This window comes from Rhinolophus sinicus, chromosome 3 (genome assembly GCF_057876585.1).
Source record: "Rhinolophus sinicus isolate RSI-liver-muscle chromosome 3, RSI-T2T, whole genome shotgun sequence".
NCBI lineage: Eukaryota > Metazoa > Chordata > Mammalia > Chiroptera > Rhinolophidae > Rhinolophus > Rhinolophus sinicus.
This window is the reverse complement of record NC_142503.1, coordinates 34,817,029-34,831,837: the sequence shown is the minus strand read 5'-3', so window position 1 is coordinate 34,831,837 and position 14,809 is coordinate 34,817,029. Positions and strand designations below refer to the sequence as shown.

The window sequence follows — 14,809 nt, the reverse complement described above, 5'->3', positions numbered from 1 at the left end:
TCATCCCTGATTCAAAGAATTAATATTTAACTCTATTTTTTGTAGTTCAAAGTTTTTATAATTCACATGGAACTGATTTTGAATATGGTATGTGGTAGGCATCTATTTATTCTAACAACATCTGTTGAATACTCCTCTTTTCATAAGCCATGCCTCATTTATTAACCAAATTCCTATTACAAGGTATATATTGAGGACATGTTACTTTGGATTTTTTTTAAGTGAATAATATCATCACTCAAAACTGATCATTTTTGTCTCTGTAATATTTATACTTCACTTGTTTTGTGTCTTAATGTTTTGGTTCCTTCATTTAATGATTTATTAAGAATTTCCTACATTATAGACCTAGTAAGTTTAAAATACATATTGGTAGATTAAAAAAGGGTTCTTTCTCTCATTAATCTTAAGATATCAAAAAATTGATTATGTCAAGAGTGAACACCATTGTTTTTTGTTGATATAGTTTGAGTTCAAAGGATGATTTTCATCATTACATCTGTGTATTAATGTTTCATACATTAATATTTAATTCATGTAAGACTTGTTCACTTCACTGGTTTCATAAGACTCAATAAAACTAAACTTCAAAATATAGGAGCTGAGAAGTATGATAAGTAACAAAGAAAAATTAAAAGTGCTGTTGGAAAATTTAGGGGGGAAGTGTTTCATCCTTTATTTTCAAGGAAAGTCTGTATATTATAAAAACAAACATTTGTTATGTCACTGAGTACAGAGCTCACATTGCAAACATTTAATCGTATTTATCACATATCTAACAATCTAAAGTCAAAATCACCTTAAGAGGTTTATGTCTTTCACTGTTTGCTTCATGAAAATTATGTTCTAACATTTCAATGACACACTATTTTTTAAAGCCTCCTTTTAAGTAAAAACGAGAACCAATAATTGTTAACCAAAAGTGTATCATATATCTTATTGCTTGTTTAGGATCAATAAATGCTAAACTAAGATTTAGCATTTAGACATGAAACATATCTAAAGACCATGAAGAATACACTAGAAATAAACAAGACATTTACAATGCTTTAATCTTTCTGGTTAACACCATTTCTATCAGTAACTGCAACGCTGTAACTTTAGCATTTCACATAACTAGTCAGTAAGGATTTTTTTTTTTTTTTTAATGGTGGGAGTAAGAACAAGGACAGGAGATGAACAAGTGTCGTGTTTCACACTTCTGTTAAAAAACCAAAATTCAAAACTGTTTTCTTCTCTGCATCAAAACTGTACCACAAACTTGCAGGTTGTTTTAGCTTTAATCCCATGATTCATCATCTACTGGATTGGGAGTTTGTGAAGAAGAAAACCCTGCTGTGTTCAATGTGCTCTTGCCCGGGTAATTCTTTAAAAAAGAAAAAAAGAAATACTTAATTTTATGACAACTTTAAAGTTACACTGCCCAGATTGAGAGCAGGGACTCAAGCTTTCCACCATGTTTTCCCCAAATATATAAAGAACTTCATTCTTACTAAACCTAATCCATTTGAAAAAAGGCTCATATCAACCTGGGAAGTCTAAATTGCACAAAACATTTTTTTAAAAAACACTTCTTTGTTTAAGCCAATAGTTTTGGCAAGTGGAAAAACTTAAAGCTCTACCCTTCAATGAATAAACATAAATATTTAATGATTAGTATGCTCACTGTTTCTGTATCAAGGCGATGTTGCCTACAAACTGACAAATCAGAAAAGACATAAACTTGTATCTCTAATATTTTATCTTAGTTAATAATGTGGTCAGAATTCTAAAAGTAAGGAATTCGTACAGAAAGTTCAAAAGATCCAAGTTAGAATTTAAAATGCCAGCAAATTTGGGAAAGCAGGTTGTTTGAGCATAAACCTCAAAGTTAATTCCTCACCTTTAAGACCAAAAATACATATGTACATAAAATTTTAGAGAAATATTAATCTCCCAGGTATAAAAATAATGCTTTAGATAAATATTGACTGTTACAGTTACTACACGATACTGGCACAACATTTACAAAGAGTAACTAGAAGCCAAGTTCTGAATTTTCCCCTCAACTAACCTTCCTAGTATCAACTGAGGCAAACACACTTCCTCTTGTACTACCACCGAAGCCAGGAACCAATGTGCTAAAGGCAATTTCTTCCAACCATGCAGGAACATCCTGTTGAGCCTTTAAAAAAAAAAAAATTAACTTCATATATGATATGCATAAATAAAGTCTCAAAGATTGGAACAATTTACTTTTCCTGAATATACATGTATAAAATGTCTTCTTTCGGTGATAAGGTAAGAACACTCTTCACTCAGTTTTAAAAATTTAATACTTACATCCGACAGTACTTTCACTAGAGACTGTGCTAAATGGCTATCTGATTCAGGATCAAAAAAGGAAATAGCTCTGCCAGTATTCCCACAACGACCAGTACGCCCAATTCGATGAACATATTCATCAATGGTGGAAGGAAGGTCAAAATTGATAACATGTTGAACATTTTCAATATCCAGTCCTCTGGCGGCTACTGAAGTAGCCACAAGAACTGGGCACTTTCCACAGCGAAAATCTCCAAGAGCTTGCTCTCTCTCTCTCTGTTCCCGATCACTTGAAAGAAAACAAAACATGTATTTTAGGACAGCTCTTAAGAAAATTATAAGGAGAACCACTAAAGTTCACCATATAAATTTCTTTTTAATAATAGTACAAATACCAACATTTAACATCAATGTCTACTTCTTACATACCATATATTATACTAATTCCCTTCAAGCCATCATTTTATTTAATTCTCACAATACTTTGAGGTTGGAACAATTATCCCCATTCGTAGATGAGATGTAACAGCTAATACAAACAGCCAAATATAAATTCAAGTATGACAAATCTCATCTATTAATAATCTCTATTAATAATCTTTCTAGTTTTGAAAAAAATATACAACTACTTGATTAGAGTGCTTTCTCCAAAAACACAGATTTTTAAAAAAGTGTAATCTCAAATTCTACATATTCACTGATTGATATTTTAGATCCACTGGTAAAGTACCAACCAAGTTGTATTAATATGACATTTTTAAGCACTCCAATAAAATAATGTCAGGCATCAGAAACACTGGATTCAGCAGAGGAAAAACTCAGATGTAAGGACCAGAGAACTTTAAGTGACATCTTTTGAGAAGTTCCCACTCCACATGCGGAAGTCGTAAGACAGACCTTTAACTCGCCCGTTCCTGCCACGCAGTTCTTATAAAAATTTAAAATGAAGATGAAGAAAAACAGTTTAGATTTTGAGAATTCTGAATCCTACTCCTAAGATTATATCATATTAGTTATATGTACTGATGTTTCTTAACAAATGACAAATAGAAGTCACCTCCCTACCAGGAAATCATATTAATCTACTCACCCATGAATACTTGTTGTTGATATTTTTTCTTGACAAAGAAAAGTGGCAATAAAGTCTGCTTTTTTCTTAGTTTCAACAAAGACCATAGTTCTTTCATCACCTACAAGACAATGAAACAAGGATGAACATTCAAACTCAAAAATCCGGAAAAGAAAAAAAAGGGGTGAGGAGTAGAAAACTCTCACCTACTACTTTATTCTCAGCAAATAGACACAGGCCGGCTGGGCGTTAGGGACTCAAATATTTCCTGAATGGATGAATGTCAAAGATAAAGAGACAAGGGCTATTTTCTTACTTTAGGGACTAAAAAAAACAAAAACAAAAACAAAAACAAAAAACAGCTTGCCCTTTGCTCTTCCCATGCCAACAGCAGGAAGTAGAGACTTGTGTTATCTACCTGCCAACTCTTAGCAGTTCCAAATTTGTCTCAGGCCCTTCTTTACCCACTCTGTAAAAAAAAAAAAAGCCTTTGCTCTTTACCTCCCAAGATAATCCAGTATTTCATTATGCCTTGATTGCCCAAGGTATTTATAATAATGGCATCCAACCCAGGGCTAATAAACTCTAGAATATTTCATGTTCCAACTTTATCTCTTAATTCAAACCTCTTTATCCCCAAAGTATCTTATATCTGAAGAAAATTAAGTGATAACTTTCTCCCAGAGTCTTAACACGTCAAAGATTATTTCTTTGCTAGCTTAAAGTATTTAATTGGTAGAAATTCAAGCATAAGCCAGAGGTTTTTCCACGTAAGGAATTTCTCTATGTTAGAAAGACGACAGTTATAGCCTTAATGAAAGGAAGACTGTATTACTGTCCATAATCCTTCTCCCTATCACCTGGTTTCATTCATTCAAAAAATATTTAGTGTGTAGTAAATGCCAGCCACTATTCTAGGTGTTGGAAATGCAGTGATGAAACAAAGCCCCTGCTCTCATTGTAGGGATGCAAACAATCAACAAATATCATTCACAGAGTCCTATAAAGGAAAAAATCAGCAGGATAAAGAGTTCCAAGAGGGGGTTACTTTAGATGTACCCTCTCTGATTAGATGATATCTGAGTAAAAACAGGGATAAAATAAAGCTGAACTATTCAGATTTCTGGGGAAAGAGCATTACAAGGCAGAGGGAAGAAATCACTTAATTTTCTTCATGTATACGATACTTTGGGGATAAAGAGGTTTGAATTAAGAGATAAAGCTGGAACATGAAATATTCTAGAGTTTGTCAGCTCTGGGTTGGATGCCATTATAAATACCTTGGGCAATTAAGGCATAATGAAATACTGGATTATCTTGGGAGGTAAAGAGCAAAGGCATTTTTTTTTATAGAGTGGGAAAGGCTCTGAGGCATGGGTGCTCTTAAGCTCAATAAAACAGAAAATAGGCCTCTACTTTTTGGAAGAGGGAACAAACAGCAAGTACCAAGACTGGGAGGCAGAAGTGTGCCTGGAACGTGTGAGGAATAGTAATGAACAAAGTGTAACTGAAGTTGGGTGAGCAAGGGAGAACAGTAGGAGATGAAGACAGAGAGGGAATAAAGGCCATTCCACGTAGGGTCTTGAAGAACAATGCAGGAGCTTTCTTACTTTGAGGAAGCCACTGAGCTCTCAGCAAAGAAGTGATTAAGATCTGATCTTTATTTTTAATTGAGCAGCTAATGGATTCTGTATATATTTTGATGGTAGAACCAAGAAGATTTTGCTAACAGATCAGCTATGTAGCTAGAGAAAGAAATCAAGAATGACTCCAAGATGCTGTGTCTGAGCAACTGGAAGAATGGAAGTAACATTAAGATAGAAGGTGTGTGAGAAAGGTTTAAAGATGATATTTAATTATGTCTCAGCTTTAGACAACAAAGAAGAAAAAATCAAAAGGGCAAGTGATTCCTGCAATAATAAATGAGCTAAATCTTTGAGACACAATCATTTTATTTATGAGAGTAATGATTTTATGTTTTATCAGAAATTATCGTTCAACAGTTTTGAAGTTCATCCCACAAGATGCCCAATGCCAAAATTGATTCATGTGATAGGCAGGTACAGAACACTACTGAGCAACTTAAACCTGATCTCATTTTTTCTTGGTTCCCTCTGTGAGTCCCTAGTGGCCATAAAAATTTAACTCTGCTGACTAATTATTTTTCCTCTCTTCTGATTTTGTATTTGTTCTAGTTTAGACAATAAGCTATACCCCATTGGTGGCAGCAGTAATTGCAAATTTAATTTTATGATTGGACCATTTGGTGATCTCTGTAAATGGATTAATGAATTACAGTTACCTATTCTGTTGGGTGAGAAATTATAGAGCATCCATTTTGTTAGTCTTTTGTCTGTTAGTCCATTGTGAGCTAAAATCAATTAAGAATCTAAAAAGAATTCCAGCTTTGGTACCTAGATTGTAAATCTTTTATATTTTTGTATTCATTCTTTGAACTGTGGTTGAAGTGGTAAAACTGAAACTATAAACTCCTTATGTATAATTCAGAAAGGGTTTCACCCATCATTATGTATAATCAGTATGTTTATACCCTGCAGAGAGTATTAACAAATTAAATTTTAAAATAAAGGAGTTCAATTCTGATTGATTTATAGAGATAAACAAAATAGAGAAATAATTTGAGATAAATATTCCTAAAATTCCCATAAAATAAACTGAACTAATACTTTAACTGTATTAAATATTTTTTAAAAATTCTTCTTACGGGAACTAAACTAGAAACATTTAGGATTTCAAGTTCACATAATTAGTCTTTGGTAGACAAGACTAATTTAATAACTTTGGTGTTTTTAAGAAAAACATGTCTTTTCTCTAATTTATCACTGTGTAAGAATAATACAAACATATACCTTATTTTACTTGAGTTTTTCTTAGCATATAGAGGTTTGCCAGTCAAATAAATATTCTCCATAATTTTTAAGAGTATGAAAATATAAATCTATTCAATTAAATTGACTCATTATTCAATAGTATTTATGTTTTGCAGAATGTCATCTTGAGAATAATTTCCAAGATCTTTAGCTTTAGGTAACTTATAGACTGTATTGAGTTAATTAATGGATAACCACTGAATATAGGATAGAATTCTCAAACATTAATTACTAAACATAAGTTTATGTCCTTCTGTTTCTTATTTTTCATTTGCTATATAGAAAGGCAGTCTCTTTGAATCATGTTAATGTGCATATTCATTTTTGCCACTTTAACAAAGTATAAAACAGGTAAGTGTGGTGTAGAAAGTAGTTTAGAAAGTTCATGAGCTCTGGTAACCAGCTACAATGCTTGCATATGACATGTCAGTTGTCCTTCCTCTGAGACACCTCCAGTTTCCTCAATAAAATAGAAGTTACTATGATTAAGTTATAATTAACAAAAGTAGTTGGGATTATACTAGGAGCAAAAGTGATAGAGGAAATAAACTATACATGCTTTTGTTTTTCAAGGTAAAAAAGAATAGTTTTTCCTTAAACTGGTGGCTCTCAAACTTTTGGTCTGGGCCTCTTTATACTCTTAAAAAAATATTGATAATTCCAAAGAGTTTCAGTTATGTGGTTTATAAGTATTGATATCATAATAAAAACTAAAACCAAGAAAAATTTAAATATTTTTGAATGTGTATTTTAAAATAAATAATCATTATTTATTATGAAAATTGTTTTTACATCACAGATCCCTTGAGAGGATCTTAGGGACCCTGAGAACTCATTTTATCCTAAAGTGTTGGTTTGCTCTAAAATATGAAAAAGCACAAAACTTGGAAACAATTTTATTTGCAATGATTTATAATACATGTGTTTTAAAAGAAGTTATGAAATGTGTTAAAAGTTTAGCAAAATTCAATTTGGACGAAATTACTTCATGATTTACTGTTTAATGCCTTTATTTACAATATGAAAGGTTATTCTCTCTTTTCTTTGTAATTAGCCTATCTAGCAGAGATTCTGTTGACTTTATTACTATGTCTTTGACTAAAGAAAAAAAAAACAGAGCAAAGGTCCCTTATTTATGAAAGAGCCATCGTCTTTTACAATCATGTTACCTTTTTCGTTTATTTTTAAATGCTTTGTCACTTCAATTAAATTGGTAACCAAGTATTGTTTCTCAGACAGCCCTACTTCTTTCTTAATTTGAATCTAGCATCTTCTAGGCCAATGGTTTTCAACTAGGGACATACATTAGACTTACACATGGCGTTTTGTGAAAATACAGATGACTCCTATTCTACTCTTGGTGAATCTATCTACTTGATATTCTTGGTATGAAAAACTGTCTACCCATCTTCACAAATCAGATATACAGTCACGTCTTGAAAATAGGCTTGAAAATAGGCTTAATCATCATCATTTGAGACATTTTGGCTATAACTTTTTGGGAATGGCTTTATTACCTTTACTTTGCATGCCATAGAAGCAACCAAATTTCCTTATTAGTAGCATCATTCTTATTAAACCCTCATCAGGTCTTCCCTATTTAACAATTATCAGTAATAAATGAACCACAATCATTAAGTCTCTTGTCTACTAAAGTATTTGTTTTCTTTTGATGCTTGCCTCAAGGCTGTGCTAGAAGCTAGCATTTGGATCTTCAAACAAGGACAGACTCCAAGCCTGTGGAAAAGGATTATACCAGGCTCTTCAAACTATTGATACTTCAAATGAGGTCTTGGGTAGAAAGTTCTAAGGTGGCATTGCTTTGACAACTTTTAGATCATATCATTGGACTGAGCAGGGTTTCTACAACAAGTCCAGAAGTAGACGGAATCATGAAAAGTAGACTGCTAACAGATGCAACGAAACAAGAATTAATTACATTAAAAATCTGGGGAACCTTTAGAAGAGAGTAATTCATTCAAATTTCTAGGAATTGTGGATGAAATATGGTAGAGAGAGTTTCTTAGACTTAGTTTCTATTCTTCAGATAGCAAATAATGAAGCCTTTAAAAATTCAATCTCACATTTCTAATGAAAACTTCCAGACAGAAGTTAATTTTAAGACTTTAGTAACCGTTCAATACTAGATTTGCAAAACAAATTCAAGGTAGCCTATATTGTTAATGAACAGTCTTGCTGCGCAAATAAGCCAAACATAATGAGACCAGCCTGTCTTGTGATCATGAGGGGATATAGGCTGTCAGGAAAAATTGTGAAATACTTTGAAAAGAGCAAAAAAGATTACTGTTTAGAACAGGGGTGTCCAAACTTTTTTCAACGTTTTTTACCAAGGGCCATATGCGGTAAAATACACAAACAGCCGGGCCACTCACTCGAGGTGAAGTATGTATTGCCTCACCTGGTTTATTTAAGAAAACTAAATATATTTTTGGAATTTGCTGCGGGCCAATAAGAAATGGATTGTGTGCCACAGTTGGCCCGCAGACCACAGTTTGGACACCCCTGGTTTAGAACATCCTTCAGGGTTATCTGTGCTTTTAACTGTCTTTTTTTCTTTTATACCTCTATTGCAACTAAAAGTAATGCACACAAATACACACACACACACACACACACACACACACACACATACACACACACACACAGAAGGTGCCAAAAAAAATGTATACACATTTTTAAAAAGGAAAACTGTATTAAAATTGTAATACTCACTATATACCGATAACAAAAGATGAATACAAGTCACGTTTGACTTCTGCAATTACAAGAGGTGCTCACAGTGGTTACCATCAGCGTCCAGACACTTCTGATTACGGCGAACTACTGCTTGAGCAACGTTGACCAGTGTCCACTTGTATAGAGTTTTTTGGCACCCCAGTATATATAGATATAGATATACAGATATATCTGCTAGAATAGTTTTTAGTCAAATACTTACTGCTAAATAAAGTCTCAAATCCTTCCTATTTTTAACCTTTATGGGTGAGAACAGATTATACTATGTAACTTACACTGAAAAGTGAGTCATAAAACCCTTTATAAAAAGAGCTTCAGAAAAAGAGGAAATAATGAACACAAACTTACTAAAACTCATGTCAAACAATTCTTAAGAGTAATTTTTTAAAATTAGCCTTTTAAAAAAATCAAAATTATAACAAAAAATCATATCAATGTCAGATACCTGTGTTTCGTAGAATTTCGACAAGCTTTTCTCGTTTTGAGTACTGGCCAACTTGGAGAGTGGTCTGCTGAACGTCTCTACATGCTCCACCCACTTGTCCAACAGCGACAAACAAGTAATTTGACTTTAAAAACTCCCCAGCCAACCTTGAAAGACAAAAGATTATTCCTTAGCTTCTATTCTCTTTCATTAACACTCATAATATTCACTGAATTCCTGCAAATGTTACTTCAATATTAATTAGACAGATTATAACAGCTATAATATAATAAGGTAGATACTTATCATCGAAGTACTATTTTCAAAGATCAGTATCCACCAGAGAAAACAGCAGGAGTCTCACTGGACGATAAGCTAAAACTGCTCTCTGTTTATTGAAGAGGCTGTCTTTGCTCCATTGTATGTTTTTAGCTTCTTTGTCAAAAATTATCTGTCCATATTTATGTGGTTTTATTTCTGGGTTCTCAATTCTATTCCATTGGTCTATGTGTCTGTTTTTCTGCCAATACCATGCTGTTTTGATTATTGTAGCCCTGTAGTACAAGCCAAAGTCAGGAAGTGTGATACCTCCATTATTGTTCTTTTTCCTTAAGATTGCTTTGGCTATTCGGGGTTTTTTGTGGTTCCAAACAAATCTGATGATTTTTTGTTCTATATCTTTAAAATATGCCATTGGGATTTTGATGGGGATTGCATTGAATCTGTATATTGCTTTGGGTAATATGGCCATTTTAACTATGTTGATTCTTCCAATCCATGAGCACGGAATGTCTTTCCATTTTTTTGTGTCTTCTTCAATTTCTTTCAAAAATGTCTTATAGTTTTCAGCATATAGGTCTTTCACATCCTTGGTTAAGTTTATTCCTAGGTATTTTATTCTTTTTGCTGCAATTGCAAAAGGAATTGTTTTTTGTATTTCTTTTTCTGAGATTTCATTGTTAGTATATAGGAAGGCAATGGACTTTTGTGCGTTGATTCTTCAATAAATGGTGCTGGGAGAATTGGATAGCCACGTGCAAAAGAATGAAACTGGACTGCTATTTGTCACCATGTACCAAAGTTAATTCAAAATGGATCAAAGACTTAAGCATAAGACCTGACACAATAAACTGCATAGAAGAAAACATAGGTACTAAACTTATGGACCTTGGGTTCAAAGAGCATTTTATGAATTTGACTCCAAAGGTAATGGAAGTAAAAGCTAAAATAAACGAATGGGACTATATGAAACTTAAAAGCTTCTGCACAGCAAAAGAAACCATTGACAAAATAAAGAGGCCACCAACTGAATGGGAGAAGATTTTTTGCAAACAGTGCCTCCGATAAGGGGCTAGTATCCAGAATATACAAGGAACTCATGAAACTCAACAACAAAAAAACAAACAACCCAATTGAAAAATGGGCAGAGGACTTGAAGAGACATTTCTCCAAAGAGGACATACAAATGGCAAATAGACATATGAAAAAATGCTCAACATCACTAATCATCAGAGAAATGCAAATAAAAACCACAATGAGATATCACCTCACCCCAGTCAGAATGGCTATCATCAACAAGACAAATAATAACAAATGTTGGAGAGGCTGTGGAGAAAAAGGAACCCTCATACACTGTTGGTGGGAATGCAGACTGGTGCAGCCGTTATGGAAGGCAGTGTGGAGGTTCCTCAAAGAATTACGAATAGAATTGCCATATGACCCAGCAATCCCTCTCCTGGGTATGTACCCAAAAAATCTGAAAACATTTAGAGATAAAGACACATGTGCTCCAATGTTCATTGCAGCCTTGTTTACGGTGGCCAAGACATGGAAACAACCAAAATGTCCTTCGATAGATGAATGGATAAAGAAGTTGTGGTATATATACACAATGGAATACTATTCGGCAGTAAGAAAAGATGATATAGGAACATTTGTGACAACATGGATGGATCTTGAGAGAGTAATGCTGAGCGAAACAAGTCAGACAGAAAAAGCAGAGAACCATGTGATTTCACTGATATGTGGTATATAAACCAAAAACAACAAAAGAACAAGACAAACAAATGAGAAACAGAAATTTATAGACACAGATAATAGTTTAGTGGTTGCCAGAGGGTAAGGGGAGGTGTGTGGGTGGGAGATGAGGGTAAGGGGGATCAAATATATGGTGATGGAAGGAGAACTGACTCTGGGTGATGAACACACAATGGGATTTATAGATGATGTAATACAGAATTGTACACCTGAAATCTATGTAATTTTACTAACAATTGTCACCCCAATAAATTTAATAAAATTAAATTTAAAAAAAAAAACTGCTCTCTGTGCACTCAGGCTCCCTCGTGTCCAAGAGACCAGCAGGCAGGAAGAAGAGTCACCATTTTAGCAGGGGTGTGTCATCCTAATCTCAGAATTCACCTGACCACATGGTATGTAGTATGATACCCAAATATTTGCCAACAATTGGTATGCCAATTTTCTACCAAAGGCCCAATTCTCCCAAGCTCTACAATGTTGGTTTGAAGAGAAGGCACAATTATAAAAATAACTTCACTTAGTAAGCACTTACTAAATCCTACCTAGGTTCTGTGCTATAACACACACATACACATTTTAATAAAATGTGGTGCTAATGCACAACCAGAAATAAAGCTAAGAAACAATTAAAAATATGGTAAACGTCTTAGGAATACATTGACGTTTTAAACTACTTATGTTAAAATCTTAAATTAAAAAAAATCAACTCTCCCAAAAATAGGATATTCATATTGTTTCTGCTTCCATAAAAGTATGTACAATTATTTTCAAAAAGAAAAAATTACCTTTGAATTTCTTCTGGAAAAGTTGCACTAAACATAAGGGTTTGGCGCTGTTCCTTTGATGGCATTCCTGGGCAGGAAATTAGCTTCTTCATTTCTGGTCCAAAACCCATATCCATCATGCGATCAGCTTCATCCAAAATTAAATATTTGACTTGTCTGAGACCAATCTTCAAGGATATTTTCAAAGGTTAGAGCAGAGAATGCATACTAGTTAATATATTAAACTAAAGATATTCTCCACAATTCCAACTATTAATATATTCTTAAAAATGAAGATTAGAAATCAATTCATAAAATGATGAGAATTGTTATGCTTAGATAATACTATCACTGTTTATTTCAGCTCTCAATTTTCTCTACTGTTGTAAAATATTTTATAAATTAAGACTAAAAGAAACCAAAAATCTAGATCAATATTGCACAACAGACCTTACTTAAACATTCTATACCTCCATTGTCCAATATGTTAGCCACAGGTACATGCAGACATTAAGCACTTGAAATGTGGCTAGTTGCCTGAAGAACTGAATTTTTAATTTTAGATCATTTTTAGAGTTAAAATAGCCACATATGGCTAGTGAATACTGGACAGCACAAATCTAGATTGTGTTATCTGATAAAGTGAGACTCTTTAATGGAAGAAATAAAATTTCCTAACAGGACGACATATACAAACATCTTATAAATAGCAAATTTATTTCTAACTCCTTTAAACCCTTAATAAATTCTCTAACCACTCAGAAGCAACTGGGAAACTTCTCTTACCTTTGCGTGAACACTTCTTGCTATACACACACACACACACACACACACACACACACACACACACACACTTACAAAAAGGAAACAACTGACTTTTGTATCACCGTGGAAAATATTTAGTGAGAAATCAAGGTGGATTTCTCTGGATACTCTTAAGTATTCTAAGAAGAATGCCTTGACACAGAAGGATCATGTTTTGAGTAACTCCTTTAGAGAAGAGCTATCAAAAGCAAATCAGGTTCATGAAAATGAACTTAGCATATTGATTTAAAGGTGCAGTAATGTGTTAGGTGAATACCTAAAATAGTTACATAGCCTTAAAACCTCTTTTTAAAGACTTAGAAAATTAACAATCCTGGTTAATAACACTCCCACCCTAAAACAGGAAACAAAATTACTGATGCCACAAAGGCTTTCAACCCAGGAAAAAAAAAATTCATCAAGACATATATGAAGCTAGATAAAAGCATTCATTGCATTTTTCTCCCAGTGTACGGTAGTTGGGTATAGGATATGGATTCTGGAATCAGATCCAGATTCTAACCCTAACCCTATCACTTAGTAGAGCTAACTGGGGAATTTTAAATAAATTACAAAATTACAGTGTTTGTTTTCCCAAGTATGAAATGGAAAATACTATTTATTTTCTGTTGAAATTATTTTAAGAATTACATAAGAACACATTCAAAACAAGATGAGGGCCTAATATATAAATGGTGCTCTAATACATTTATCTATTTTTACACCATTCTCTCCTTTTTCCATACAAAAAAAAATATTAATCAATTCCAAAAATCTGTCATCCCTCTAGAGCCTACCTTTTCTTTACCTATGATATCCATCAGTCTCCCAGGAGTAGCACACAATACATTACAGCCTTGTACTATTTGTCGAATGGAATGTCCCAATTGGGTTCCCCCATATATAACAACAGCTCTTACACAAGTCCTATTGACAAGAAAAATAAATGTCATTTTCTACTTACTTGAAAGTTAGACTTTTGTTTCTAACAAGATGTAAAACAAACTCCATAAAGAAAAAAACTAATACATTCAGCAATCTTAAAAAAGTTAAGTTCTTCCCAGGAAGAAGTTGAAAAACCATGGAAAAAAAATATTTTTTAACCGATCTGATAAAGGGCTCTTCAAAAACCATGATAAATACTACCACCCCCTACACAGAAATAGACCAAAAACATGAACAAATGGCTCATTAAAAGTACAAATGACTTTGAAACATTTTTTAAGTTCAACATTACTCTTAAAAGGAAAACAAATGAAGACTAACATTTTTTCTTACTTATGATAATACCATGTTAGCCATAAATGGACACTCAAGCGGTAAACTGATACAACCCCTTTCACAATTTTAGTCTTTATTAAAATTTAAAAATTAAATTTTTCCCCCAATAAACTCACACATAGGAATTCACCCTTCAGATATGTTCCTATAATGGGAAAAGATGACTGTACAATGACATTCATTGCCAACATTATTTTTACTATCAAAAGACTGAAAACTATCTAAGCGTCTTAACAATAGAAGACTTAAAATTATAATCCATCCACACAAAGGGATACTCTGCATTCAAAAAGAGAAAGGGACGGTTTCAGATTAAGCATTACCTCCAACATACACCATTTTAAAAAAATAGGATGACAGCAGCTTAGTATGCTACCATTTGCCAAGAAGAGGATTAAAATGCATACATGTGCACCAGCTATTTCTATAATAATTCATATGAAACTGTTAATAGTGTAACTGTGAAGAAGAGAAT

General features: G+C 33.3%; 1 protein-coding gene across 5 annotated transcripts in view; it reads right to left on the bottom strand.

The window, feature by feature from the left end:
• Window positions 1-708: 708 nt before the first annotated feature.
• DDX4 (DEAD-box helicase 4) overlaps window positions 709-14,809 on the bottom strand; it is a 51,386-nt gene continuing 37,285 nt past the window's right edge. For all 5 annotated transcript variants that reach the window (XM_088796372.1, XM_088796373.1, XM_088796377.1 and 2 more), the window contains 7 exons: window positions 13,851-13,980; window positions 12,271-12,437; window positions 9,467-9,612; window positions 3,395-3,494; window positions 2,323-2,593; window positions 2,054-2,164; window positions 709-1,366 (listed from right to left, as the gene is read on the bottom strand). In XM_088796372.1, coding sequence (XP_088652498.1) covers window positions 1,280-1,366; window positions 2,054-2,164; window positions 2,323-2,593; window positions 3,395-3,494; window positions 9,467-9,612; window positions 12,271-12,437; window positions 13,851-13,980 — 1,012 coding nt within the window. In that variant the 3' untranslated portion in view covers window positions 709-1,279. The remainder of the gene's footprint in view (window positions 1,367-2,053; window positions 2,165-2,322; window positions 2,594-3,394; window positions 3,495-9,466; window positions 9,613-12,270; window positions 12,438-13,850; window positions 13,981-14,809) is intronic.